This window comes from Piliocolobus tephrosceles, chromosome 11 (assembly GCF_002776525.5).
Source record: "Piliocolobus tephrosceles isolate RC106 chromosome 11, ASM277652v3, whole genome shotgun sequence".
Classification (NCBI taxonomy): domain Eukaryota; kingdom Metazoa; phylum Chordata; class Mammalia; order Primates; family Cercopithecidae; genus Piliocolobus; species Piliocolobus tephrosceles.
This window is the reverse complement of record NC_045444.1, coordinates 96386361-96411261: the sequence shown is the minus strand read 5'-3', so window position 1 is coordinate 96411261 and position 24901 is coordinate 96386361. Positions and strand designations below refer to the sequence as shown.

Sequence of the window (24901 nt, the reverse complement as noted above, 5' to 3'; positions counted from 1 at the left end):
GCCTCCTCCTGGCGTGAGGCGGTCTCTGCCGTCCGCCTGGGGCGGGGCGTGACACATGGGTGTTGTCTTCCTAGTTCTGACCTTCTTACGCTGTTTGGATTTTAAAGTCCTCGCAGTACTCAAGGCGTTTCTTAACCTTTTTTCGCTTTGCTTCCCCTGCAGTTCCTTCTCCTCGGCTCTTGACTTCACATCACTTTTTGTTTCTCCACCCTTTGCATATGCGTTCCTTTCCTCTCCAGCGCCTCTGCTGACCCTTTAAAACAATTAAAAACCTTCTTCCCTCGTATTTCTCTTAGAGCTCTTCTTTTGAGCTGGAGGAACCCTGGCTCTGCCAGATACTAGCTGGGTGACCTGGCAAGTCACTTCTTACTTAAGTTTTCTCATCTGTAAAGACAGTGCCCAGCTTTAGGGTTGTATTAGATGAGTGAAGCCAGGTAATGCGCCCAGCAGGATGCCTGGTGCTCAGTACAAAATGGTAGTTATTATTACCCTCTTTTTCTGCCTCTGCACTTCCTCCTTCTTGTCTTTTTTGTTTTTCCCTCTGTTGAGGCTCAGAAAATAATAGCCCAAAGTGAAGGCCTCAGACGCAACAGTGTTTCTCTGACTTCCTTTCCTGCTCTCCTCTCAATCTCATTCTCATTCAGGTCATAGAAACTAGAGCCCCTCTTCCCTAAGAAGAGTCATTGAAACCAGAACCCCCTTTTCCTGAAGCCAGCCATAAAACCCAAAAGCATTACTCTAACTTTCCTCCACCTTTCTGTGTAAAAACTGGCCAAAAATTATTTGACCTACCTCAATTGTAGGTTATAAAACTCCTCTTCTAGAGAAGGTTCTATCCCATATCCAGGAGAAGGGAATGCTGCACAGAGTGGCCAGGACTCCAAACTAGACCGGCCAAGGCCGGGTCTGACTATTAGCATTAGATCGCCTATTTTGTCCAATCGTATTTCTACATGGCTGTCCATACTTTGTTGAACCTAAGTATAAAAATGGGTAATCACCCCTGTACCTTTGGGTCTTCATTCTGAAGGCTCCAGTGTCAGGTAAAACTATGATCAAATAAGTTGTTATGCCTTTTATCCTGTTAATCTTCTTTTTGTCAGTGATGTTCAGGAAACCTTTGGAGGGTGAAGGGGAAGTTTTTCCTTGACCCCTACACCTCTCCAGTGCTCATTCGCAAATTGTGATAGGTTTGTGTGCTGTTCACAGTTCAGAAATGGATAAGAGTATCCTGATGCTAAATGTGCCTAGGGTCAGAAAGAGAGACAGAAGTAAAACCACATGAGGGGGAAAAAATGGACTTAGCAAGAGCAATCGTTAAGGGGTCAGAATAGAGCACTTTGTACTCTGTATAAAAGACGGAAGTGGTAACTTGGACCACGTGGTGTTTCTGGCCACGTTGTGAGGACAACCAGATCTTTAACAATCCCACTGGGAAATCTACCAGTTATTCCAGTAGGTCAAAGCCTGGGCAGAGAAGTTTATTTTTATTTTGAAAGGTAGATTTAGAAAGCATGAGTAGAGTAGAGCTCAGTTTGTTGGGAGGGGTGACAGGGAGTGTATTGGAGGTGTCTAACTGGATGGTGACCTCAGGCCAGACTGGGGAGGTTGAGGATGGACAGCAAGGCATTAACAAAGGCACACCCCAGGGATCCAAAATGAACATCTTCCTGAATGAGTCAACCTATTCCCTACATTAAGAAATGAAACAGGCATCTTAAATGTTTTTAGATGTATTTTATTATATGTGCATACCTAAACACAGAAGTCTTAATATCTTTCATAAATATCTTTCATAAACATTTCAGTATTTATTCATATGTATTTTTTCCATGTTCTTTGGTCATTCAATGCTCATAATAGACTTTATAGTTATCTGAGGGAAGTCGGCTGTGTAGTCAATCTTTTGTTTTAACCTATAAAATGGCTAATACAGGATTTTCATCCTGTGGTCACAGTGACTATTCAAAGATTTATGGAGGTAAATTGATCTGTAATCCTAAATGATCATAAAATAATATAAGTAAATTTGTCTTAAGCTTTTCCAAATACATTCTGCCCTCAACTTGTTTTTATTCTCCTGAGTGTCAAACCAAAATTTGTTTCTAAAATGCTGCAGTTGAAACCCACTAAAGTAAAAGAAATGGGACTTTTTACTCCCTAGCAAGACAAGGTCATGGAATCGGAAGTGTGAGGTCATAGGGCAACAGCATGACTTGGTGTGATAGCAGCAAATTCTGGAGACTGTTCTATTAAAGTATCCTTTATAACTTGAGGAAGGATTATTTAATTCATGTTTTGGACTATAATTCTATTCATTTATGACCCTTTCTTCCCTGTATTCTCATCTTCGATACTCTCAGAGGTGGACAGCAGAGTGGAGAAAGTTCTTTGTTGACTAAAGGAATATAATGCTAAAGAAGAGAGGAGCTATCACCTTGTTTAAGGTACTCTTGGAGGCTTGAAAGAGCAAACCAGTTACTCCCAGCCTGTGCAACAAGCCCTAACCAGATAACTAGTACCACAGATTTTTCCACCAGCACTGCCATGCCCATTTATGCCTTTTGATTTTGACACTGTAGCTCTCAGTGCCTTGTCTTAATGCACTCAATAACTCAGTTTCTTTTTCAGAAAAAATGACATAGCTTATCTAATAGAAATCTAGAAAGCAGCAAATACTGAAAAATAAAAGTAAAATGTTTTGCTATAGGAGATCCTATATCCAGGATTTAAACAGTTTTAATTGAATCTGAGTCATACTATCATGGATAACACATGGTTTATTCCAAAGTCTCTCAAAAGTTAATTTCAGAAGAAGCAACTTCTTTGTTGAGTCTAATTTTTCTACATGGGAAGTGGGTACCTTTTTTGTTTTTCCTCTGAATAAGATAAATATCATTAAGCATCATGGCTTAAAAGAAATGATCTACTATTACCAACACTGTATTTATCATATGTAGTAATTAGCTTTTAGTCATGTACTTAATAATATTTTGAATATTTATCTTGAACTTTTTTCTAATCTTCCCCAACTTTTTTTTTTAATAGTTATTCCTTTCAAACTCCAGGTAACAGTATTCCTGAGAATACATCTTGTGACAGTTTTATGCACATACATATAGATACTTTAGCCATTACACATAAACATTCAACACATTACATTCAACACATTTAAGGGCACCTTAAATGGAACAGATGCACACATCTGCAAAATTTCAGTAGTCCCAGTATGAAAACATTCCTACTCTGTAAGGCCCTGTTTCTCAGAGTGGAGGCTTTTTTGCAAGATACAACATTGCTTAGCTTATTGAAAGTTTCTAATAGACTTCCACACACAAGGGTGAAGGAGTCAGGCTAAAAGGCAGACAGACCAGCATAATCATGTTCAAAACAGCCCGATAGTTTTTAAATACATATAAAGGTATTTATGATACTTGTTGGATATTTAACAATCTTCTTTGACTTCTTTGCTATTTAAATATTTCATACGTTTATACATAGATAATTTGAATCAAGAAACTGGAACAAAGCACACACATACATAGAGACGCACAATAGCCCAGACACTTGTCATTACCAAACATAAGGCCTCTAATGCTAAGTGAGCAGCATAATTTTTAACAGGTGAAATATATCAGCTTGGAATCATAAAACCACTTAACATTTATATTCCTGCACTTGAGAATTATTTCAGCATTAACTGTAAATAACATGAAAGTATTGTAAAACATAAAAGAGGTCATTTACTGCCTCCATTTTCTGAATTGTTAGATTTGAAATTTTTAGTTTTGTTCTTATATCTTTAAGTCATGGATATCTTTCATTCTCTTACTGAATAGGACCATAACCCCAAATTATATTTGAAATTATAAACCACAATATAAACAATGCCTATTTAATAAGCAATTCTAACAAAAAATAATTTTCCTTTATGATTAAGGTGTGTTTAGTAGGTATCTTCTTTATATACGTATACATTTCACAGCCAACACACTCAAAGTTTAAGCATACAGAATGTGTTTTAAATTCATTGCAGGGTAATCAAAGTTTATATTTAACTTCATCTTGAGGACTAAAACACATACACACACGCACGCACACATACACCACCATACCAATTTAAGTATGTATATGAGTTTGTATATGCTTAGTTGTTAGGTAACAGTTTTCTAATGTAAACTGCTAAAATTTTGAAATTCAATTGTGAACCACATGATGCACAGCCCTGCTATAGGATCAGTAACACACTAGGTGTTGGCCTCACAAGCCTTCTAAGTGTTACACTTTTCTTGAAGTAACTGAACTTCAAGTTAAAGGCCTATTTGGAAAATATATAAACTGGAGGTGTCTATGAAGAAATTGCTTACTTTATACGTTTTTCCTTATAAACTTAGATGTTCCAAGTATCATAAGAATATTGTTTCTATTAAGAAAATGTTATTTTATTAAACCGATTCTAACAACACTAACCTTAATATTTGAAAATATGCCCTCCAGGGCAGGCACAGGATACTGTAAGGAAAAGTATTACTAATCACATTTTCCAGTATCTTCTAATCTTGGTATCGATGTAGTCAGGGCTAGGAATAGGAATACCATCTCTTTTAAGTGATTATATTTACATTTGGTTTTTATAATTGTATAGGCTGTTCAGGTTCTTAATTCAGAATTATTTCTGATGATTTCTAGAATATTCTCTAATATTCTAATGTGATATATTATGAAATGGGATGATCTTATGCCATTTGCATTTTGATTTACAACATGCAATGAAAATGGTAGTTGAAAAATAAATATCTAAAAGTCCACAGCTCTCTATATAGTATTTTTTTCTTCATCTAAATGGCTGTATTGTTAATCAAAACAAAAATGGCTGCAGGCTTATTTGTTATTTAGTCTCCCCAAAGTAATATTTTTCTTATTTTTTTAATGTAAATTGCTACTTATATAGCCAACCTGAATTAATATTTTTAAAACTATAAAAATAAATATTTGCATGAGATGTATAATGTGAGTAATCTCAAAAAATTGCATTCTATTTTTAGATCCTATTATTAATATTTCTCTGAAAGCAGTGCTGAATAGTATATATTTTTAACTGCTGAAGGCTTCTTGAATCATAAACAATGTGCAGTGAAATGGCTCTTTCCCCTTATTCCTCCCTGGTTTTATGATTTTTGCACAACTAAATCCTTTTAGCCATTGACTTTCAAGATGTTTATGAAACATTATGTATATTGGCAGCAAAACCTATTCAGATTTGTGCCACCCATTAAAAGTAAAGTGCTATTTTGTAATTAATCTTTTTCAAGCAAAAGTATTGAACTTGTAGTAGAGAGATCACTTTCATGTCTTCTCTATACCTGCAGAGCTTACAAGATACAGAATTAAACAGGAGACTCATCTAAGACTGCATCCGTTTTCCCCAGCTCAGTGGGAGTGAAGGTGAACTGGCTAGACAGTAGTGGGTTCTCCATGCCGTTTTCCTCACTGATGTGAAGGACAGTGTCTCCATGCTGTAGGAGGCTGGATGTCTCGAGGCCTGTGAAGTCATCAGGGTCAGAGAGTTGGGTAGAGAGTGGACTGTGTGCAGTAGCACCTTGCGCTTCTGTGTCCTTCTTTTCTCCTTCTTCAGTGGGGAAGTTCTCACTCTGTGATCGAAAGGATCATAACATTATGGAAAGATAGGATGGGTACCAGAGAAGAACATCAAAAAATGTTGTTGTCTAGTGGTAATGGGAAAAGGAATCAGATGGCTAGTCCTAGTTCCAGCCTTCGTAATAGGTAGGATATTATGTAAGCCCTTCCATCTTTTTAACGCTCAGTTTTTGAACCTGCAACATGAACACAATTTTTTGTCTTGCTTATCTTGTAGACTGTGAGGATCCGATGAGATAATAAAGCTTAGTGTTAAAATGTTTTCTAACCGTTAAAGACTATACAAATGTATACAGTAACAATGCCCTTTAGTTTTCCTTAAATACCACACGAGAAGAATGTAAAAGTCTAAGAATTCATTTATAAAAATGAAAAGAAAAAATATACCAAAACAAGAAAAATATCAGCGGGAAAAATAGCAAAACAATGAGGAAAAAGATTAAAACAAAAAGTTCCATTCATCTTATAGGACATAGAGGTTCTATATTTAAAGGCTTTATATAAACTGGTAACTTTATTTTTTTTAATTGAACTATCTTTCAGCTATCCTTTATCTGAAATGCTTGGAACCACACGTGCTTTGGATTCTGATTTTGGAATGTTTGCATTATATACTTACCTGGTTGAGCATCCTTAATCCAAAAATCTGAAATCCAAAATGCTCCAATAAGCATTTTCTTCGAGCATGAACTTCGAATGTTATATCAGCACTTAAAAAGTTTCAAATTTTGGAGCATTTCAGGTTTCAGATTTTTGTATTATGGATGCTCAACCTGTATAAACTTGTTGCAAATAGCTGTTTTAGCTGCAAAGTATTTTCTCTTAGGTTTTTCATTAAGTAAAAATACCAAGGCTTTCCTTGGTCCTTCTTAAGTAGATATATTCCTGGCTACACTTTATACAGATTTTCTCTTTCATGATGGCAAGAGCAGTATCTGTTTGGATAACAAAGCATTGCAGACCTGGACTTAATTATATGGAATAAATGTGCATATCCAAGTGGCTGCTAGAAGTAAGTACACAGGGAGCAAGCCTTGCCTGTTCCTCTAGTGCCCTCACCTGCTTGGGAGACAGGCTGTGGAGATCCGCAACAACTATGGCGGGAGAAGATGTAAGGACTGGTTCGTCCATTGCTTCTGGTTTCCTAGATGGGGCTGGGCTGCAGCCCTGTAGTTGGCCTGTTGCAGGAAGTGCATCTGTTGGGGCAGCTGCTGGCTCTGGCTGAGCTTCAATGAAGGTCACAGATCGTTTCTGATCCGCTGCAGGTAGAAGTGAAACAGTAAATTGGGGAGAAGTTGGCGGAAATGAACTGTTAATGCTTAACAGTTGATTGTAACCAGTGTTTCCTGGGGATTTTTTTTTAAATAAAAACATTGCTGGTTTATTAATAAATGAGAGCATGTTTGAACATTTTGCACATGTTTGATTTTATCTTCTTACAAAGAGTAAGACTTAGGTAGAAAAAACATTTTCACATAAATGGCCTAAAATAACATTTGTATAGAGCGTTAGTTGAAGTTGATCATTCCTCATAACAACAGCCAACAGGACTTAAAAGTCCCTATTATTCATCATAGCTTTACCTTCAATGACACATATAGCAAGCCCAGTTCTTGGCTTCAGTAAAGAAACCACATCCTTTTATAGTCAAATTTCCCAGTATCAATGGTTTACCTTGGGCTCTTTCAGTTTTTCTAGGTTCATGGGGTAGAGACAGGGATTGGGGACGGCAAGAAGAAAAAAAAGACACTACAGTTTTCTGGGAAACTCCTTCCCTTTTGTTAGCACCTCCCCAAAGGTGTGCTTATCTCCATCAGCTTGGTTTTTGTAAGCCTTCCTGGCTGAGTTGCATGGCATCATGTCAATGGTATAGTCAGAAGGGACACAGGAGGCCTCACCAGACGGCTTCGTTTTAGGTTGAATGCTCCTGCGAGTGGTTGACAGCCGAGCCCCATGGCGATTTCTGGGTTCAGTCTGAGTTTTCTGACGTGACAGTAGAGGACGTCTTAGCTAAAGAGAATAGGCAGAATAAAACTTACAAGAGGGTTTAACGACTTAGGAGGAAATTGTTTGTTTCTTTATTTATATGTTTCTGTGAATTCTTATGGTTGTTCCTTATATTTATAGCTGATAAATTTATTTCTGCATATTTAACTATAAGTATTTTCTTCTGACATCGCCTTTAGCTAGTTCATTTCCCAATTATTACTCCTTCATATATGCCAAGAACATTGACTAACACAATTTAGATCATAAACTTGAGAATTTCAGTAATTTTAGGATGCAAAATGAATAACCATTGCTTACTGATCAGCCTTTGCTCATTGCTCATTTAAAACTTATAGTTGAACATATGCTTTCAAAGGGGAGGTTTATTTTTAAAACCTCAGATGCTGGCCAAGTGCCTGGTACCTCAATCAATAATGGGAAGCTCCTGTGGAAGCAACAGTGATAAGCCGCTTTCAGATTTTTATTTAGCAAGTGATGTAAAAGAACTCCATCTAAGGAAATCTGTAAAGATGATCTTTACTTCAGTTTGCTTTAAATTAAATAATCTTGAAATGAGAAAGAAAGGACTTGTTTTTCTTTGCCTTTATGCAGAAACAGGCCTTAACTGTATAACAAATCTTCCTCTATCAGTAAGTTTGGCTGGTAAAGAAGGTTTCTGGGTAAGGAACAAACAGAATTATAGCCCCACTTACTTTACCACAGAATCAGCTTTGCTAATAAGAACATTCAGAGCTAAAAGAGAAGATGGAAACATTTGGCTTGCCTAAGTACTTACCACGTTTTAAAGTTGGTCTGTGCTGCTTATTTTCGGTAGGGTGAATGCAAAATGTAAATTTTTTTAAAAAATGCATTGTTTTATTTAGTTAGTTAGTTTTTAAGAGACAGAGTCTTACTATGTTGCCCAGGCTGGACTCTAACTCCTGGGCTCAAGCATCCTCCCACATCAGCCTCCCCAGTAACTGGGATTCCGGGCACACCCAGCAGCAAAATATCTTAATATAAATGGGCATTAAAAATCATACAGAGCTTCCAATTCATAGGATGGTTCTCTTGTGCTTTAAGGGTCTACTTACCTGCCTCAGGCCCCTCTTCCTCCCCAGCGGCTGCTGAACGAGGAGGTTCTGTTGACCAGGTTCACTCTGTATACTTGCCACCCTGCCAAGCATCAACAGGGTTAGTGTACCCCAGAGAGAGTACAGGAGACCGTCCTCTGGTGGGTGTTAGCCAAAACCACTTGTATGATACAGTCACTTCAAAGATACCATTATCTTTGAAGGATGGTTGGGAGAGTCCCTAGGATGGGCGTTTTCAAAGGTTTGGGAGGGAGGACAAGCCCTGTAGCCCCAAGCTGCCAAAATTGAGATTCTGTTTTCAATCACTGATGCCATATCTATCATTCAGAAAACATTGGTTTGATCACACCCCTGGTTTGGAAGCCACCAAAAGGTATAAGGTGTCATATTCTAATCTCAATTTTTTTTTCCAAGGGGAAGGGAAACGGTGGTGACAAACAAACACAAACAACTCTATCACATGGATGGGAACACCTTTTTAAAATTTCAATTTAAATGAAAATAAGATGGACAAATATCGAACACATCAGACACAGAATTTATTTGGGTGAAGGGGCACATTCAACACATGTTTGCAGCCTGAAGTCTCTGTGACTACCAAGTAAATGAATAGTCACATGGGTAAACAAATTTTTTTAAAAAATGGTTTTAGATTTAAAAGGCTGGCAAAGTATAGCTATAGTTAAGCTATCATTACAACTCAGGAGCTTTAAAATCGAGTAACTGCACTCAAACATACCATGCAGTTTATAAAAGCAACAACCTGCTCCCCCCAAATTTACTGTGTATGTGTGTCTTTTGTATGCAAAAATGACTGGAAATAGTTGCTATTTTAGTGTTGAGTGAAGCTGAAAATACTGACATGGGCCCATGGTCCTTTTTCATTCTGCATGCATGTATAAAATGTATTTATAATGGGAGTGGGGGTGAAGAAAAGAAGTATCCTGTGCCCCAGAGAATATTACAATTCTGTGGATGATGCCAATGTGATTCTTTGGTTAATGGTTAACTAATTTCTGCTTTGCCTTTGCAAAAGGAGAGTCATCTACAGATAGTTCGTAAGAGTATAATATTCCACAGAGGAATCCAGAGTCAGCAACTGTCCAGGGAAAAGAAAGACTATATCTGTTCATTTCCATTTTTTTTTTTAAAGAGCTACTTAAATACCCAGCTGCAGTAGTAAGGAGAGAAATTGGTGGCAAGACAGGCAATCAGATATTTCCCCTTTTGTGTTAATAATTGGTTAATCATCACAAAGTTGACACAGTCACATTTGTCATTTTTTAAAAGTCTTACGTTTCCACTAAAAAATCAATGTGATTCCCAAATAGGGTTTATCACAGTTTTTATGAAATAAGGATATAATTACACCATTTGGGGTTCACCATAACAAAATTCATAAAGGGTACCAAAACAGGTGCTTTTTAAACTTTCTCGTTCTCCTGAATGTCAACTTCAAAAAGATCAATGTGCATTATCCTTACACATATATAACGTTGAAACAGATATGACCTTTCCATGAAGATAGAAAATTACCCAAGAGGAACAATGCAATAAATTCTGATAAGCAATCCAGACTAAGTTGCTGGCATGTTTGAAATGACATCTCCTTATTAATTATACATGTTAACATGTCTGTTAAGTTGGAAAGAGTATTCAATAACCATATGCACAAAAGTAGAAACAAGTTTCTCCTAATACTAAGCAAAGCTTTCATTGGAATGGATTCTTCATTGACATCTAAATGTTACCTCAGTTCCCTTGGCCGTTAAGAGGAGGTTAATACTTACCAACTACCTCCCATTAAGGTAGAGAAAAGAAGTTAGTTGATGTACAATGGTGTGAACATGAAAAGTGATGTACATAGCATGCTTTCTTGTTTTACATTTGATGTTGTAATGAGTTTATTGCTTCTAGAATACTAAAAGGAAGCAGGTAATAAAATGTTTTGAAAGTAATAGGGCAGAGAAAATGAAATCGAGGCAGTCCACTTGTCTCAGTTTTATTCAGGAATCTGTGATTGTGAGAAAAAAATGGTGTAAGAAAAGAAAAGAAATTCACGTTACTTAGGGAGTGTTAAATGTCAAAACATAATGGTAATTTCATGATGATTGTTCCAGGAGAGGATCATAAGCACTGAAATTTTCTCTATGGATAGAGAGGCTTATACCTAAGAGATGTATCAAGTTTATAGCTTTAGTATTTAGCTGTTCTGTAAATGACATAGCATTTCATCATGGAATGCACCCATCAAAGATGAAACTACAAGATATATCCTTGGAAATATCCCAGCTTATGAATTATACTCACTCTAAAAATGTGATTGCTAACATGTTTATATTTGGAATACTGAAGGCTGGCTTAACTCTGTACAGTTAGGAATAAGCATCCAAAAAAGTTCACAATGATAATTTATACAGATCATGTTTCTTTTTCTGGGGTTTATATCAAATTGAAGTTGCATATAAAAAGTTTCAATTTAGCTTCTCTCCACATCATGTAATATTTCAGCCATCTGCAGGATTTGTGATATATGACTATAAGATGTGCAATACTAGAATGAACCAGGAGAAGACTAAGGGGTTTTCACTAAGCACCTCTCTATGTTATGTCCAATTTTTATTTAAATTGTTTGAAACAGTCCCATCATAGTCCCTACCTACTACAACTGCAGTAATCAAAATTATTTTTCCCTTTAGGGAAATACAATTTTTTCTTTTTTTTTTTTTTTTTGAGATGGAGTCTCGCTCTGCCGCCCAGGCTGGAGTGGAGTGGCGCCATCTTGGCTCACTGCAAGCTCCGCCTCCCGGGTTTACGCCATTCTCCTGCCTCAGCCTCCCCCGTAGCTGGGACTACAGGCGCCCGCCACTACGCCCGGCTAATTGTTTTTGTATTTTTGGTAGAGACGGGGTTTCACTGTGTTAGCCAGGATGGTCTCGATCTCCTGACCTCGTGATCCGCCCGCCTCGGCCTCCCAAAGTGCTGGGATTACAGGCGTGAGCCACCGCGCCCGGCCTTAGGGAAATACAATGTTATATTTGATAATCAAATTTTAAAATATTATATTGTATTTTATGGTCACAAAATATCATACTCCAATAGACAACTGAATCCTTTCAGATACGTGAAATATTTATTTCATGCTCTGAAAAGTTGAGACTATCTGCCGAAATATGTCAGACTAGTGGGACAACTTCTTAAAACTGTCCAACAGAGAAAACTGGTTTTCTAAATTTTTCTCTTTTTTTTTTGAAAGAGTCTTGCTCTGTTGCCCAGGCTGGAGTGCAGTGGCACTATCTTGGCTCACTGCATCTTCCACCTCCTGCATTCAAGCAATTTTCATGCCTCAGCCTCCTAAGAAGCTGAGATTACAGACGTGTGCTACCACACCTAACTTTTTTTTTTTTTTTTTTGGTATTTTTAGTAGAGACAGGGTTTTACCATGTTGCCCAGGCTGGTCTCAAACTCCTGGCCTCAAGCAATCTGCCTGCCTCGGCCTCCCAAAGTGCTGGAATTACAGGCATAAGCCATGGTGCCCAGCCAGGTTTCCTAAAATTTTTAATCTTGGGAATGAGATATGACTGATTTCCACAGTTTTGGCCATGTAATAGGGTGGAACAGTAAGGATATAAGCAAATAAAGTTTTCTAAATTGAAGCTAACATCTTACAATATATTTAGGAGTAAATAATCTCTTATATTTTTGAGTCAATGAAAAATATCACTATGGCAAACCATATAATCTAGGTCTTAGAGAAGTAAATGCAACTGGGGTTCAGCAGAACTGTTGTGACCAATATTATCTACAAAAACCAAAAGCATCTTTTTTGAAATGCAAGAAAGTAATTTATAAGCTAGGGAAATTCAGAGAATGTTAGGAAGACAATTCTGACATGGATGACCTCTTCTCTTCTATATCAATATAATGCCCTGGATTGCAGTATATAAATATGTATGCTTCTCCTACTGGAATATATACCTAATACTATGGAGGTATATAGTGCATAAAGGATATATTTTATAAAGTATATCTTTTATGCACTATATACACTTTATCCTTTATAAAGGATGCACTTTATAAATAAGGTATAAAGGATAGGTAAACAAGGGCCATTCACTAATGCAATAAAAATTCATGTCACTCATTTCAAAATTATAAAAAAATTATAGATTGAAATATATTTCCCATAAATTAAAAATTTAAGTAGAAGCACTAGGTGAAACCAGCACATGGAAAATTGAATTCATATTTTCATTGCTTTTATCTGTGCTTTTGGTTTCAATTTTAACATGGTTAGAGAAATTCAGAGGTGGCACAAAAGACATGCAGCATCATTGTTTACCCTGAGTGATTGCCTTGTGACAGGAATGCATGAAGCCAGCACTTCATGGGAGCAATAAGGCATCTGTAGAGAGCAGGGAAATACACAGTAAAATAAATCCTACTCTCCCTTTTCTCAATAAAAGATTATTGTTTAAAATTTTCTTAACCTCAGCAACATCTGAGAAACTGTATCTTAAGTGCCACATAATTTAGAGATTACAGGCTAAAACCACATTGAAAGAGGGAATAATCTGGATCTTAGATATACTGTGAGAACTGATTTAGCAATGGCAAAGTAGATATCTGTGTATCACAACACATTTTCTTAGTCATTAATTCTCAGCTACTTAAAAAGGTTTTTTCGTTTGTTTGTTTTTTTGGTTTTTTGTACTTTAAGAGTTCTTGCCAAGTTTTTATGCTTCGAAAGTGTGTATAAATCATGAGATGGGTTCCACTATAGAGGTTATTTTTCTTTCTTTTCACCTAGACTATATAGTCTCGTTTAAACGTTTTTATTTTTCACTGTGATTAAAAGTATCCTTGCAAAATTAAATAGCATTATAACCTTTTTTTTTTTTTAAATTAAGAGTTGACTGTCAATTCCTGCCTTTCAAAATGTTCTAACATGTCTAACCAAAATCTAATTCTTTGCTGTAAACATCTGGCCGTAAGTTCTTGAATAGCCTCTGTATGTCTCTATTCTTCTGGAGAGAAAACATGTCCATGGATATGTGTGTATGTTTCATGGTAGAGACAGAGAAGGAACATCTACAGTGAATTTCTATATCTCTAAGAGCAATACTCTCTAGAGAAGAGAATTCTCCCATGGAATATTATTTCAGTTTATTAATTTCCAATACAAAGAATCTTTTCTGCAGAGCATAGTGTTTCTAATAGGCTACTTCTGGGGATGAATCTAAAAGAAACCAGTTGGCACATTTAAAAAAAAAATCCTAGAAGCAATTTTTGAAAGGTATGGAAAATTTTTATTGATTTCCACCTATTCATCAGGTTATCTTGGTCTCTTCCTCATTTAGCCCACTCCATCCAACTTACCCCTTTTGTCTAAAACAAATGTACTTTCAAAAGCAAATTCTCATGCAAGTTTGGTAAAATGTTATAAGAGGGTGGGAGCAGCAGAGTTTATTATTTTCCTGATATTCTCTAAGCTTTAAGGCCAGATTTTCATTAGGACTACTTTGGGTGTATTTTAGGTCCTCAGTGTTGGAGTGTATGCTAAATGTAATTACGTGGTTAATGCCTTGCTACCTCAGGATTTTAAGAGTCTGCAGCTTAAAGGAAGTTCATGACAAAAATAAGAAAATCTGGAAGTAAAAGTATATCTCCTATTTTATAAACCAACCTCCTAGTAAATGCCAAAAGTTCCTCTCCTCCAAAGAGAACCTGGTGACATGATGTAGTTCAAGAGATACAATTTACAGGGTATGGCAAAAGTGGATGTGCTATTGGTTGGTAGAAAGCCTCTGTGCTATTAGAATTATTTCAGAAGCCAAAGTGAATGCCTCATCTTCCCATTTCTTAATGACCAAAACTGGGTCTGGGTGACTCACACCCAGAACTAAAACACAATGGTTACAGAAAACAATGGATCAACAGTGGATGATGTCACACAGTCATCAAAGTACTACCATGACTGACTAATTCAGCTGTAGACAAATCAATAGCTTCGGCTCTGAACCAGTCTCACCTAGCAAAAACTTTGTGTTTATTTCCATTGACACTGGAACCAGGACACACTGAATTGGTTTAGAAAACTACAAATAGGTCCTTTGAAACCTGAGCCTACCAGAGAGGGCCAAATACTTGGGAGAGTTCATAAAAATAATCTCAAACTCCTGCCTTCTTTCACGAACCCTGTACTAGTCCTTACTCATCAAGAGTAGAATTTGGCCTAATTAGAAAAGCCCCAGCACAAAGCTAGCTAAGCGGAAGTCTGATTTAATACTCTCTACTCTCAGTAGGACACTGAAATTGTCTTCTAATCAAGGTTCCCATCCTACATGTAATTTTAAACATTAAATACCTGCTTTCTTTGAAAGCAATGACCATCCTTGCTAGACTTGGTTCAGATCTCTTCCAACACCGTGAACAAAAAAGGGAAGTCCTCTTGAGGACTGTTTTGTTTCTCAACTTCCTCCTTGCCCCCAAAGCTCCTGCTAATGGAATTAAGTCTTCACTCTGCAGCACTTCCACATTTACCACCAATAAGAGACTGATCTGTCAAGGCGAGGGCTGGCAAACACGAATGTCATGAATTATGGGTCTGGTTAAAAAAAAAAAAATACACCCGATGATGGACTAAATTTCCCATTTTCAATTGCAAAAGAAAATGTGAAATCTGAACAAGATGCAAAGAAAACAAAAGACAACCTTTCACAGGAACAGCCTCTCAACATTTCCTCATCTTTGTGATAAAGCAATAAACATGGGTGTATTGTACTCACTATATAGTGCACACCTGAAAGGGAATGTTATCTCTTGAGATGGCACAAAGATACTCTAAGGATGAACAAGAAGTCTTACCCCTAATGAGGATTAGTTGAGAGGTGTGAATCAACAGCACAAGATTAGGAATGTTTGACGTGGTTTATCTGAGTGTTAAAGGTGCAGTCCCCTTTTCTGAAGCTTTAAACCAGTAGCCAAGACATTATATTATTTGGATCATAAGACTTCTTTTACTTACCAAGAAATGTTTGTGTCTGACATTTCATGCAAGCTTTGGAGTCACCTTTGTGCTAGAACAGACATTCTTTATATAAGTGTTGCTGGAACAAGCTACTATAGAAGTCTGCCCAATAGCATGCATCCAAGAGAAGGAATTGTAGTATATAAATTGTATCCACATTACTATTATTTTATAACATCATTGCCTGTTTTCTTACCATCCATGGTATTAGTTACAAGATCTGTCTTGATTTAATAAGGGGCTTCTTGATGATGGGCCGCTGAAAAACAATTCTTAATAAATATCAGTGTGGGAGGGAATAATTAGATGGGATAAATTTAACATTTGGCATACCAAGCTTTTTAGACATCCATGGGAAACGCCCCATAAAGAATTCTATAAATTTTTTTAAAGTAAGCTTTTCAGGCTTACTTGATTGAGATTGAGCTCTGAAGCTGAAAATGAAGGAGGGTTTGCTACACCTTTGACTTCCAGGCTCATATGTTCATGAACAACAAAGGGCAAGGAATGGAAATAGATATTAAGACGGGGCGAGAAGAGACAGAGAAGACAGAGAGACAGAGAAGACAGGGAACAGCTAGTTTCCCAGCACAGACACCAATAGACAGGTAGCATTGACACTGTACCTAGAGAGGCTGCCCTCGGCGGCCAGGCCCTGGGAGTCATCGAGGACATTAGGTTCACTGCAGGAGGGGTAGGGAGATGAAGCATTTAGGGAAAGAAAATGAAATAAAAGAAAAAAGAAAAAAGGCATGCAATTTTCTGCTTCCAAGAACCAAAAATAAATAGATTTAACAGAACAAGGAAGGAAAAGGAGACAGTCAACCATTTCACCTTGTGCTGGGTTTGTCAAGACATAGGACTCAAGGCAATGGGGGAGGAAGGGCTTTGGATGGATACAACTCTCAGAGGAGTAACCTATTTATTGGTCAAGAGTTAAAATGAACTCCAAATGGACCCATAGGCTCTGAAACACATTGCAGAATGAATCTGTAGAAGATGAAACTATCACTTCCTTTGGTAACCATTTGACTAGGTGGTGATTATTTTTAACCTATCTTATGTACATGGTGTTTCATTGACCAGGACCCTGCTTCTTTCTTGTGCATTCTAATGTTAGCACACAGAAACCACTTACCATGAACTGCCACAACCAAGCTCTTGGAACTGATGCCATTAAGAAAAGCAAAGAAAGAACACAACTTTCCCTGCTAATTTTGCAGTGAAAATGCAAGTAAACAAACAGAAGGAAGATATCTTGGAAAATTCACATGGAACTCGCATTTACCTCCTTACTCTCCATCCTCTAGTGACTGAATTGTAAATGCCAAAAGAAGAAACCTGTCAGGTTGGTGAGAGAATAATTAAATTGTTTATCGATTGATATGTATGTAGCTGAACTGAGATTTGTGAACAGAAACTGTCATGCTTGATCTATCCTTCAGCGCCTTGCATTGAGCTAAGCATCTGTGAGGCACTCAATAAATACTTGTTAAATTGGAGAGAACTAAACCATTTAGAAAACTGGAGTGCCTGGCCCGAAAGAATTGAGGCTCACCTAAAAGTACACTATAAAAACAGCCTCTGTCTCTAGGAAGAGACTCACTTCTCTTATGTACAGACACAGTATTATTACCTTCACTAGTCTTCCAAAATATGAATGAAGCCCAAACTATTTAACTATATTATTTTTTCTTGATTTCTAGAAAACAAGAAAATGTACAATCAAGATATGTATGATAGGACAATTTTCTCCCTGCAATCAACTTGACCCCTTAATGAATATGTAAAAAGGAAATTGATGGCCTGGTTATTTTAGGTAAATAACAACAAAAAACCTCTATGAAATTTCTACAATTCTATAATTTAAATAAAACTTTCAAATAATTGATTTTTTAAAATAGTCTTCATAGAACCATGCACATTAAAAATACACTGATAGCTACCAATGTTAGCTGCTTGTGTGGCTTTATATCTTTTTTTGGACATGTTATTGTTTGGCTTTGATTTTGTTCACACTTTTTGTTTATAAGACTTTCTTTTCAAAGGAAAATTGCCAAATAGTAGGTAAAACAATTTCTTACAATGATACAAACCTTTACATAGCATTAATCTTTGTAATAATTAAATGGTACTTACATAAAACATTGCCTTCTTAAAAAGTACACAACTTGTTATTAATGATTTATCATTTTACCCTATTCTTTGATACTCTCCAAACTTGGCCTTTATTTCACAAATTTTATTTCATTTGTGTAGTCCATGAACCATTTGCTAAAGGATTTGGGTACAGGATAATTATTCCTACACATAAACTGGTTTTATGTGAACATCACAATATGCCCTGAATTTTATTATTTTCCATGTGTGAATTGTACTACAATGAATCTATAGGTATTAAAGATAAGCAACACACTAAAATCACATAAGGTCAATTCCTTGAAAAACTCAGTCCTGAAGTGAAAATATCATTGGTTCCAAAACATTTATCTACTTAATAAATAGATAATTATTTTGTCTTAATAAATAGATAATTAATAAATGTTTTGACTCACGTCAGATCATTTTCATTATACTTTTATTGTATATACATATCTTGGATTTTTTTTAACTTACATTCTTAAAAGACAGGACACACAAATAAAATATTTAAAGGGGTTTTGTCATGGAATCACAGAACTATAGATGGAAAAGTTACCTTAAAGGTCATTTTAGCAAACCTCTTCATTTTACGAGGGGAAGAACTGGATTACAGTTAAATGGCCTGCCCGAGGTCACACGCAGCGGCACAGATCCTTTTCTGCTTGGTTAAGCGTCACTACCTATAACTGAATCCTAATAATATATCAGAAGCCTAAACTTTACCAAATACATAAAGATGGTCCTAACCCTTGCCAAGTACCCATCATTAGCTTAGCTAATGATAAATCTGAAATACAAGAATGTCATTTGACAACAGAAAGAAAACTATGTGTCTATGGAAAATGTTTAAGGAGAGACAATACTTGGATGAGAAATTGGGATCCTTTCTACTAGCTTGGCTTAGAAAACTGCAAAGTGTTGCCTGCAGGAACCTAGCTGACAAATCCTTTGTGGCATGATCTATCTAAAAGCATTACCATTGCTTGCTTCTCTTTCGGTCTTTGTAGAATAACAGGAGTGTATTTTCAGAATTTATAACTTTGCCCCCAAATGCAGAGTATAATATAACCATAGCTCTTTACCTCTGGCTGGGTAGCATGCCCACCTCAGCCTGAGGTGCAGACATGCTGGAGACATGGCTGGAGAATCGCCTCCTTCCAATGGCACTCAGGAGGTAAGCTTCTTGTTCACTTACCACGCTGGGCATGCTTATAGAGTCATCTAAAAGGGGCAAAGGAATAGAGTGTTACAAAAACTATGACACTGATCAGAAAAACCCAACCAAAGCTGTACTTGGGTTCTGTCCTTGGCTTGTATACAACTTACGGCTGTCTGTAAAGCGAAATTATCACTGATCCCTTCATACAGATAAAAAAAACTTAGACCTTTAGGGATAATAATAATTCTTCACATCTATACATCTCCCACCCTTCTCCACTAGAACATCCTTCATGAAATAAATGTAAATTTTTACAAGTAGGCTATTTGTGAAAGTCAACAGGCATCAGCAAATTTAAGATGTGAGAAAAGCTAGCACATAATTTTTTAAAAACATTCCATAAATACTTCAGGGGACTTTGTTACTGAATGAGTCAAATACATTTCCTTGACATTCAAAAACCGCATTCAGTACAGTTACTAATTTCTAGACTGCTGAGGGAAAGACAATTTCAGATATTTTTAGGAAAAATATTTGAAAGCTATAAAATTAAGAAATAAATGCTTATTTTAACTAAAATTTTAAAATTTAAGTATGTGATCTTGTTTTCTCCATAGAAGCAGATGTTTCTTTTTAGGTTTTGGTTTGTTTTTTGTTTTTGAGACACAGACTCGCTCTGTTGCCCAGGCTGGAGGGCACTGGCTCTATCTTGGCTCACTGCAACCTCCGCTTCCCACGTTCAAGTGGTTCCCATGCCTCAGCCTCCAGAGTAGCTGGGACTAATGGCGCACACCACCACGCTTGGCTAGTTTTTGTATTTTTAGTAGAGATGGGGTTTCATCATGTTGGCCAGGCTAGTCTCGAACTCCTGACCTCAGGTGATCCACACGCCTCAGTCTCCCAAAGTGCTGGGATTACAGGTGTGAGCCACTGTGCCCAGCCAGAAGCAGACATTAATGTACTCAAATTCATATGAAAATTAGCTTTAGCACAGTATTTACGACAAAGTGACCTAATTCTAAAAGAGCTATGTTGTTTGTTGATGAACACTAACATTCTTTGATAAACATATTGAGTTTTGGAGAATGTGTGCTACCATATAAGATCATCTGATACTATTTATTTAAAATACCAAAGTAATCATATTTCTCATTGAACTTATCTCAAATCAAACCATGAATATAAAAAGTGCTAGCAATTTTAATTTGCTATATAATCACTGACTTACAATTGATTCTTGTTATAGAATGATATTTTTTTTTACATGTGTCCACAGGGAAGAGAATAAACAAATGTGCCTTAAAAATATAAAAAACGTGGTAGGATAGATTGAGCTTTTCTACAAAGGCCTTTCCCAAATCCTATTTATTATTCGCCCTTATTTGTACTCACATATCACTTAACACTTATGTCCCCAGTATTTGTTCGGTGATTAATCATGTGCTGTCTTCCACTAACTCTTTTGTTCAGTGTTCTTTATTGTAAATGCCTCTCATCTCCTCTACATAACTATATCTAGTATAAGGTCTTAGAAAGCAGAGAACGTATCTTTCTCATACTTCCTTCTTCCTTATCTTATACCTGATAGGCCTTAATACAAGTCTGATTATTGAATGTAAGGAAGTTTAATTCAAAACAATGAACTGGTTTTCATACCTCTCCCTGTTTAAATTAATACACACCCATATCACAAAGACACAATACCATTTGTTAGCAATCTTGCTTTCATTGGGATCGTTGTGATGTCTGTGATCAGAGATATAAGCAAAACATTGCATGGCTCCCCAATCCGCCTGCTGCCTCATCAGTATGTTAGTGTTGGCTTTTGGCCAGTGATATCCCTGTTTAAGTCTTACTTTGCTTCCCTTGCTCCTTCCTACGGCTTAGGTCATCCATTATTTATAAGGTTACCTGCAAAATATATTTAGCTCTACAAAAAAAGGTGATATCATTTCCTACAATTAATAAGAATTGCTGGGAGAGGCTACTTTAAGCATTAAAGAGAAAATTGATTTTCTTTAAGTTTTGCCCGTACTTAATGGATATTTAAACTGCTGATCCTTTTCTCTTTCATGGTGTTTTCTCAGTCAAGATTTCCCTAATTACAACTTTAGCTGTGTTTTCATGAGCAGTCACCAGGGTGATTTAGACACAAATGTGTCTATAGGCCAGCCGCAGGACAACATGATTTTTCCTTTGATCAATGCTGAAGCTAAATCTGCAAATATTAATGGTAAGTACTGACAAAGCATTTATTTCTTCTCTTCTCTTACATTCCCAACTGTCGTAGCACATTAAAACAATTTCATTCATCTTAGTTAATTAAAATTCTAACCTCAACTCTCATTTCTTCTATTTAATTTAGTTCAGAGTAGAGCTTTTTGTTGTTGTTTGGTATGGAGAGCCTCTGAGTGAAGATCTAAACTTTGTTCTCATTCATATGGCATTGACAACACAACTTTGCTATAAACATTATATCAGAGTACCTTAACATACAAGTGGAAAATAATTTATGCAAGTTTAAGACTCCTGAAATGACAGTAGCATTTAATGGAATCTTTCACCCTAATTTTACTTTTTATAACCTCCTGTGAAGCATATACATGTAGTATTTCTCCTCATGTCTTAACACCAAATCTCTAGCACATGCCTTAGAAGCGTCTGGGCTGACCTAGTCACTGGGGACTCTCTTAACTCAAATTTGGAGTACTTTCCCTCAAGACAGCCTGCTGGTTTACATACTGGCTGGCAGAGCCAACTGGTCTTTTCTGAGTCCTAGGCATATACACGGCTCACTTTTCCTTGCCTAATGAGGCCATTTAGGTGCCGATCAACCCTCTAAGCAAGATGTCCAGGAAAAATGAGAGTAAGTGCTTTTCTTGGTTAGTTATCCACAATTTAAATGGGAGTTAGTGGAAAAAGTTGACTATACAGATTTAAAGAAACTTTAGGAGTCACTAACGATTTACTTTTTTCCTGAATTCTTTTTAAATGACCAAAGGATATCAAGAAATGTATAGAAAAACAGGCATTAGGAGTCACGGAATCAGTCATATTTTCCCTAGAACTCCTTCTGTAAAAATGACTGGGGATCAGAAGTGGAAAAGGTCAGAGGGCAGTAATCCTTCCCAAGCCCCTGCTCCTATGGCCAAGCCGTGTCTTCCACCCAGATTCTTTGGAATGACCTACTTTCCTCATCTTCCTCATCAGTCCGACTGAGGGTGTCCTGCGAAGCTTGCTGGGATGGCTCACTATCCTGCTCCCAGACAGTGCCCGTGCCTGTGTTAGAGCGGGACATGGTGGCCAAGCTCAGGCGGTAAGCAGAGGTAGAGGTGCCCACGGTACTGATGGATGTCTTGCCTTGGTAGGCTAGAGGATTCGAGAGACCAAAGGAAATGCATGGTGAGAATCTTAAATGTCCGCTTCAAAGTCCTCCCTGATCACTTGTAATTTTTAGGAAAGGTTCGTTAAATAATGTGTCCCAGACAAATGATCTTTATAACAAAGTTGCAAATGAAAGTGGGGATTTTTTATTTTAAAGAATCAATATTGGCCACTGATATAATTAAATAGTTCCCTTGCCAGAACATAACATCTGTAACAGTATTAAATGCTTTGACATTGTTGCCTTTCTTATTGGTTTTCTATTTTATTTTCCAAGGTTGGTAGGATGCAAATTAACTTTGACCTGAATTGTAACTTCCAACTTGGCAATTTTTACTAAGAAATACATCTTATCTGACACAAACATATCAAAGTAATAAGTAAGTTGTCTGATGTGAACCCCACCATCAGAATGCATAATCAAAACTGTTCTCATTCTCATTTTCTGGAAATTAGAACCTATAAAATACCCCTCATTTCTATGTCAGATTATTTTATTACAAAGTAAAATATTTGAATGATAATGTGTAAACTTCACCAGGATTATACTTGTCATTTTTTTGTTTTTACTACATTGTCTGCAAAGAACAATAAAAGCTTTCAAAAGAAAGGAAATAACCCTTCCCTCCCACAAAAAAGAAAACCTAGCACATGTTACATTTTACTTGTGGATAATGACTGCCCTCTAATGGCAAATAATGATTTATTTTCCTCCCTTAGTAATCTGAGGATATAAGCAAGAAAGCAATGTAGTCTCAAAGAATACCTGTAGAATAATGTAAAATAATGTAAAGAAAGTACCTCCTAGTTAGCCAGCTCTAAGGGAATCCTTCCCCTTCCGATGTGTGAAAAGTTAAAGTTAAAGGCTTTATAAATCAATCACACCGATCTGGTTGAAAAATCCCCTTACAATAATCATTTTCTATGCGATAGTAGTAAGTTATTTACTTGTAAATTATTTACCTATTTTCTACTGTGTCTGTTTCCTCATTCTTTACAGGGACTTTCAATTATGCACCTTGAAGGTATTTGTATAGCTTAAAGGAAATAATCTACCATTAAATAGAAGTTCAATAAATGAATGTCCCCCTTCTCTTTTTCAAAAAGGAAATAAAGATAATAATTTAAACCATTTTTCTCCAATTAAATATTCAAGAAAGAGATTAACTACTAAAATGAAGATTAAAAAATATATAGAAAAGGAAGAAAACTAAATTCTTATGATATCCTTTTAATTTCTATTTCGTTACTGACAAAAGAGGAAGTCAAATCTAGTAGTGGTCAAATGGCTAACTTATTAGAAATCGTCAAATCAAGTAGTGTACCAAAATGGCTAACGTATTCATAGTTCCAAAAAGTGTGGTGACCTGGATGGAGGGATTCTTTGTAGGCTGTGAGTTCCATTAGTCAAAACAAATTCACAACACTCTCAGGCACACTCACCCGATCCACTATGAACTGCCTCTTTTAGAATTTTTAGTTCACTGTTGAACTCAGCAATGAGCGAGCTCTTACACAAAGGGCGTGGTATGAAGCGCCGCTCCAGCTGGTCGGCAATATGCTGCCGGGCAGAAAGCTCTTCATGATTCTCTGCTGGTTGGGCCAGCAGCTGAAAGGAAGGCATAACATTCTCAGGGCCTCAATTTTCCATCAGTAAAATGGGCTAATTGCTGTACCCATTGTTGCGAGGAATAAATAAGGTAATGCATGTGATGTTCCTAGAATGGCACTTTACACAGGAAGTGCTTAATAATTATAGTTTTAAATCACTGCCCTAAGAAATTGGGGCATAGAAAGAACAAACATAGATGGGTAATGGGGATCTTGGAGGAAAAACATACGTTACGTATCCTATGTTTTTCATATGTTTATTTAAAATCAGATCTCAGTCATGCCACTGAAGATAGAAGATTCTCCAAACTATTCCACTGGACCAATCTTTTGGGTGGGTAGAGTGGAGGATGATTAGTAGGGAGTGGGCAGTGTTACAGACTCCAATAAAGCTCTTACTGTGAAGGCATTTCTAGTGTGAAATTATATCCTCTGGAATATATTTTTGGGTGATTTTCTCATCAAGCATGGTATTAACAGGCCCTACTAACTGGCAACGGTAGGTACTATGAGCACTCCTGCCATATTCCTGCCTCAGTAGAGAGCCACACATTTATTTGAGCTTGCCACTTTCAGGAGGAGAAGCACACACCACACCTTGCACTGGATGAAAGGGCGCAAAAGCACAAAGATGGGTATTCGGGTCCGCACGATGAAGTCGAGGAAGTCCCAAAGGGCCAGGCCTCCCACCTTCCGCAGAGCCATTTCCTTCACCTGGAGGCTCAGCCAGTACCACTGGCTTCCCAGCTGCCTCTCAAAGCAGACGAGAATCACCTTCAGCGCTTCACACCGGGAAAAGAGAAAAGTGAGCCTGCGGACCTGTGCTTCAGAGGA

At 37.0% G+C, this 24901-nt stretch overlaps 1 protein-coding gene across 3 annotated transcripts in view; it reads right to left on the bottom strand.

The window, feature by feature from the left end:
* Positions 1 to 1713: 1713 nt before the first annotated feature.
* Positions 1714 to 24901, bottom strand: part of UNC80 (unc-80 homolog, NALCN channel complex subunit) — a 224691-nt gene continuing 201503 nt past the window's right edge. Inside the window, exons 56-64 of one of the 3 annotated variants that reach the window (XM_023217223.1) lie at positions 24665 to 24849; positions 23900 to 24065; positions 22262 to 22441; positions 18996 to 19134; positions 16398 to 16454; positions 8742 to 8823; positions 7557 to 7668; positions 6718 to 6917; positions 1714 to 5651 (exon numbers count right to left, since the gene is read on the bottom strand). In XM_023217223.1, coding sequence (XP_023072991.1) covers positions 5388 to 5651; positions 6718 to 6917; positions 7557 to 7668; positions 8742 to 8823; positions 16398 to 16454; positions 18996 to 19134; positions 22262 to 22441; positions 23900 to 24065; positions 24665 to 24849 — 1385 coding nt within the window. In that variant the 3' untranslated portion in view covers positions 1714 to 5387. The remainder of the gene's footprint in view (positions 5652 to 6717; positions 6918 to 7556; positions 7669 to 8741; positions 8824 to 16397; positions 16455 to 18995; positions 19135 to 22261; positions 22442 to 23899; positions 24066 to 24664; positions 24850 to 24901) is intronic. The other 2 variants (XM_031936430.1, XM_023217231.2) reach the window with 2 other exon arrangements.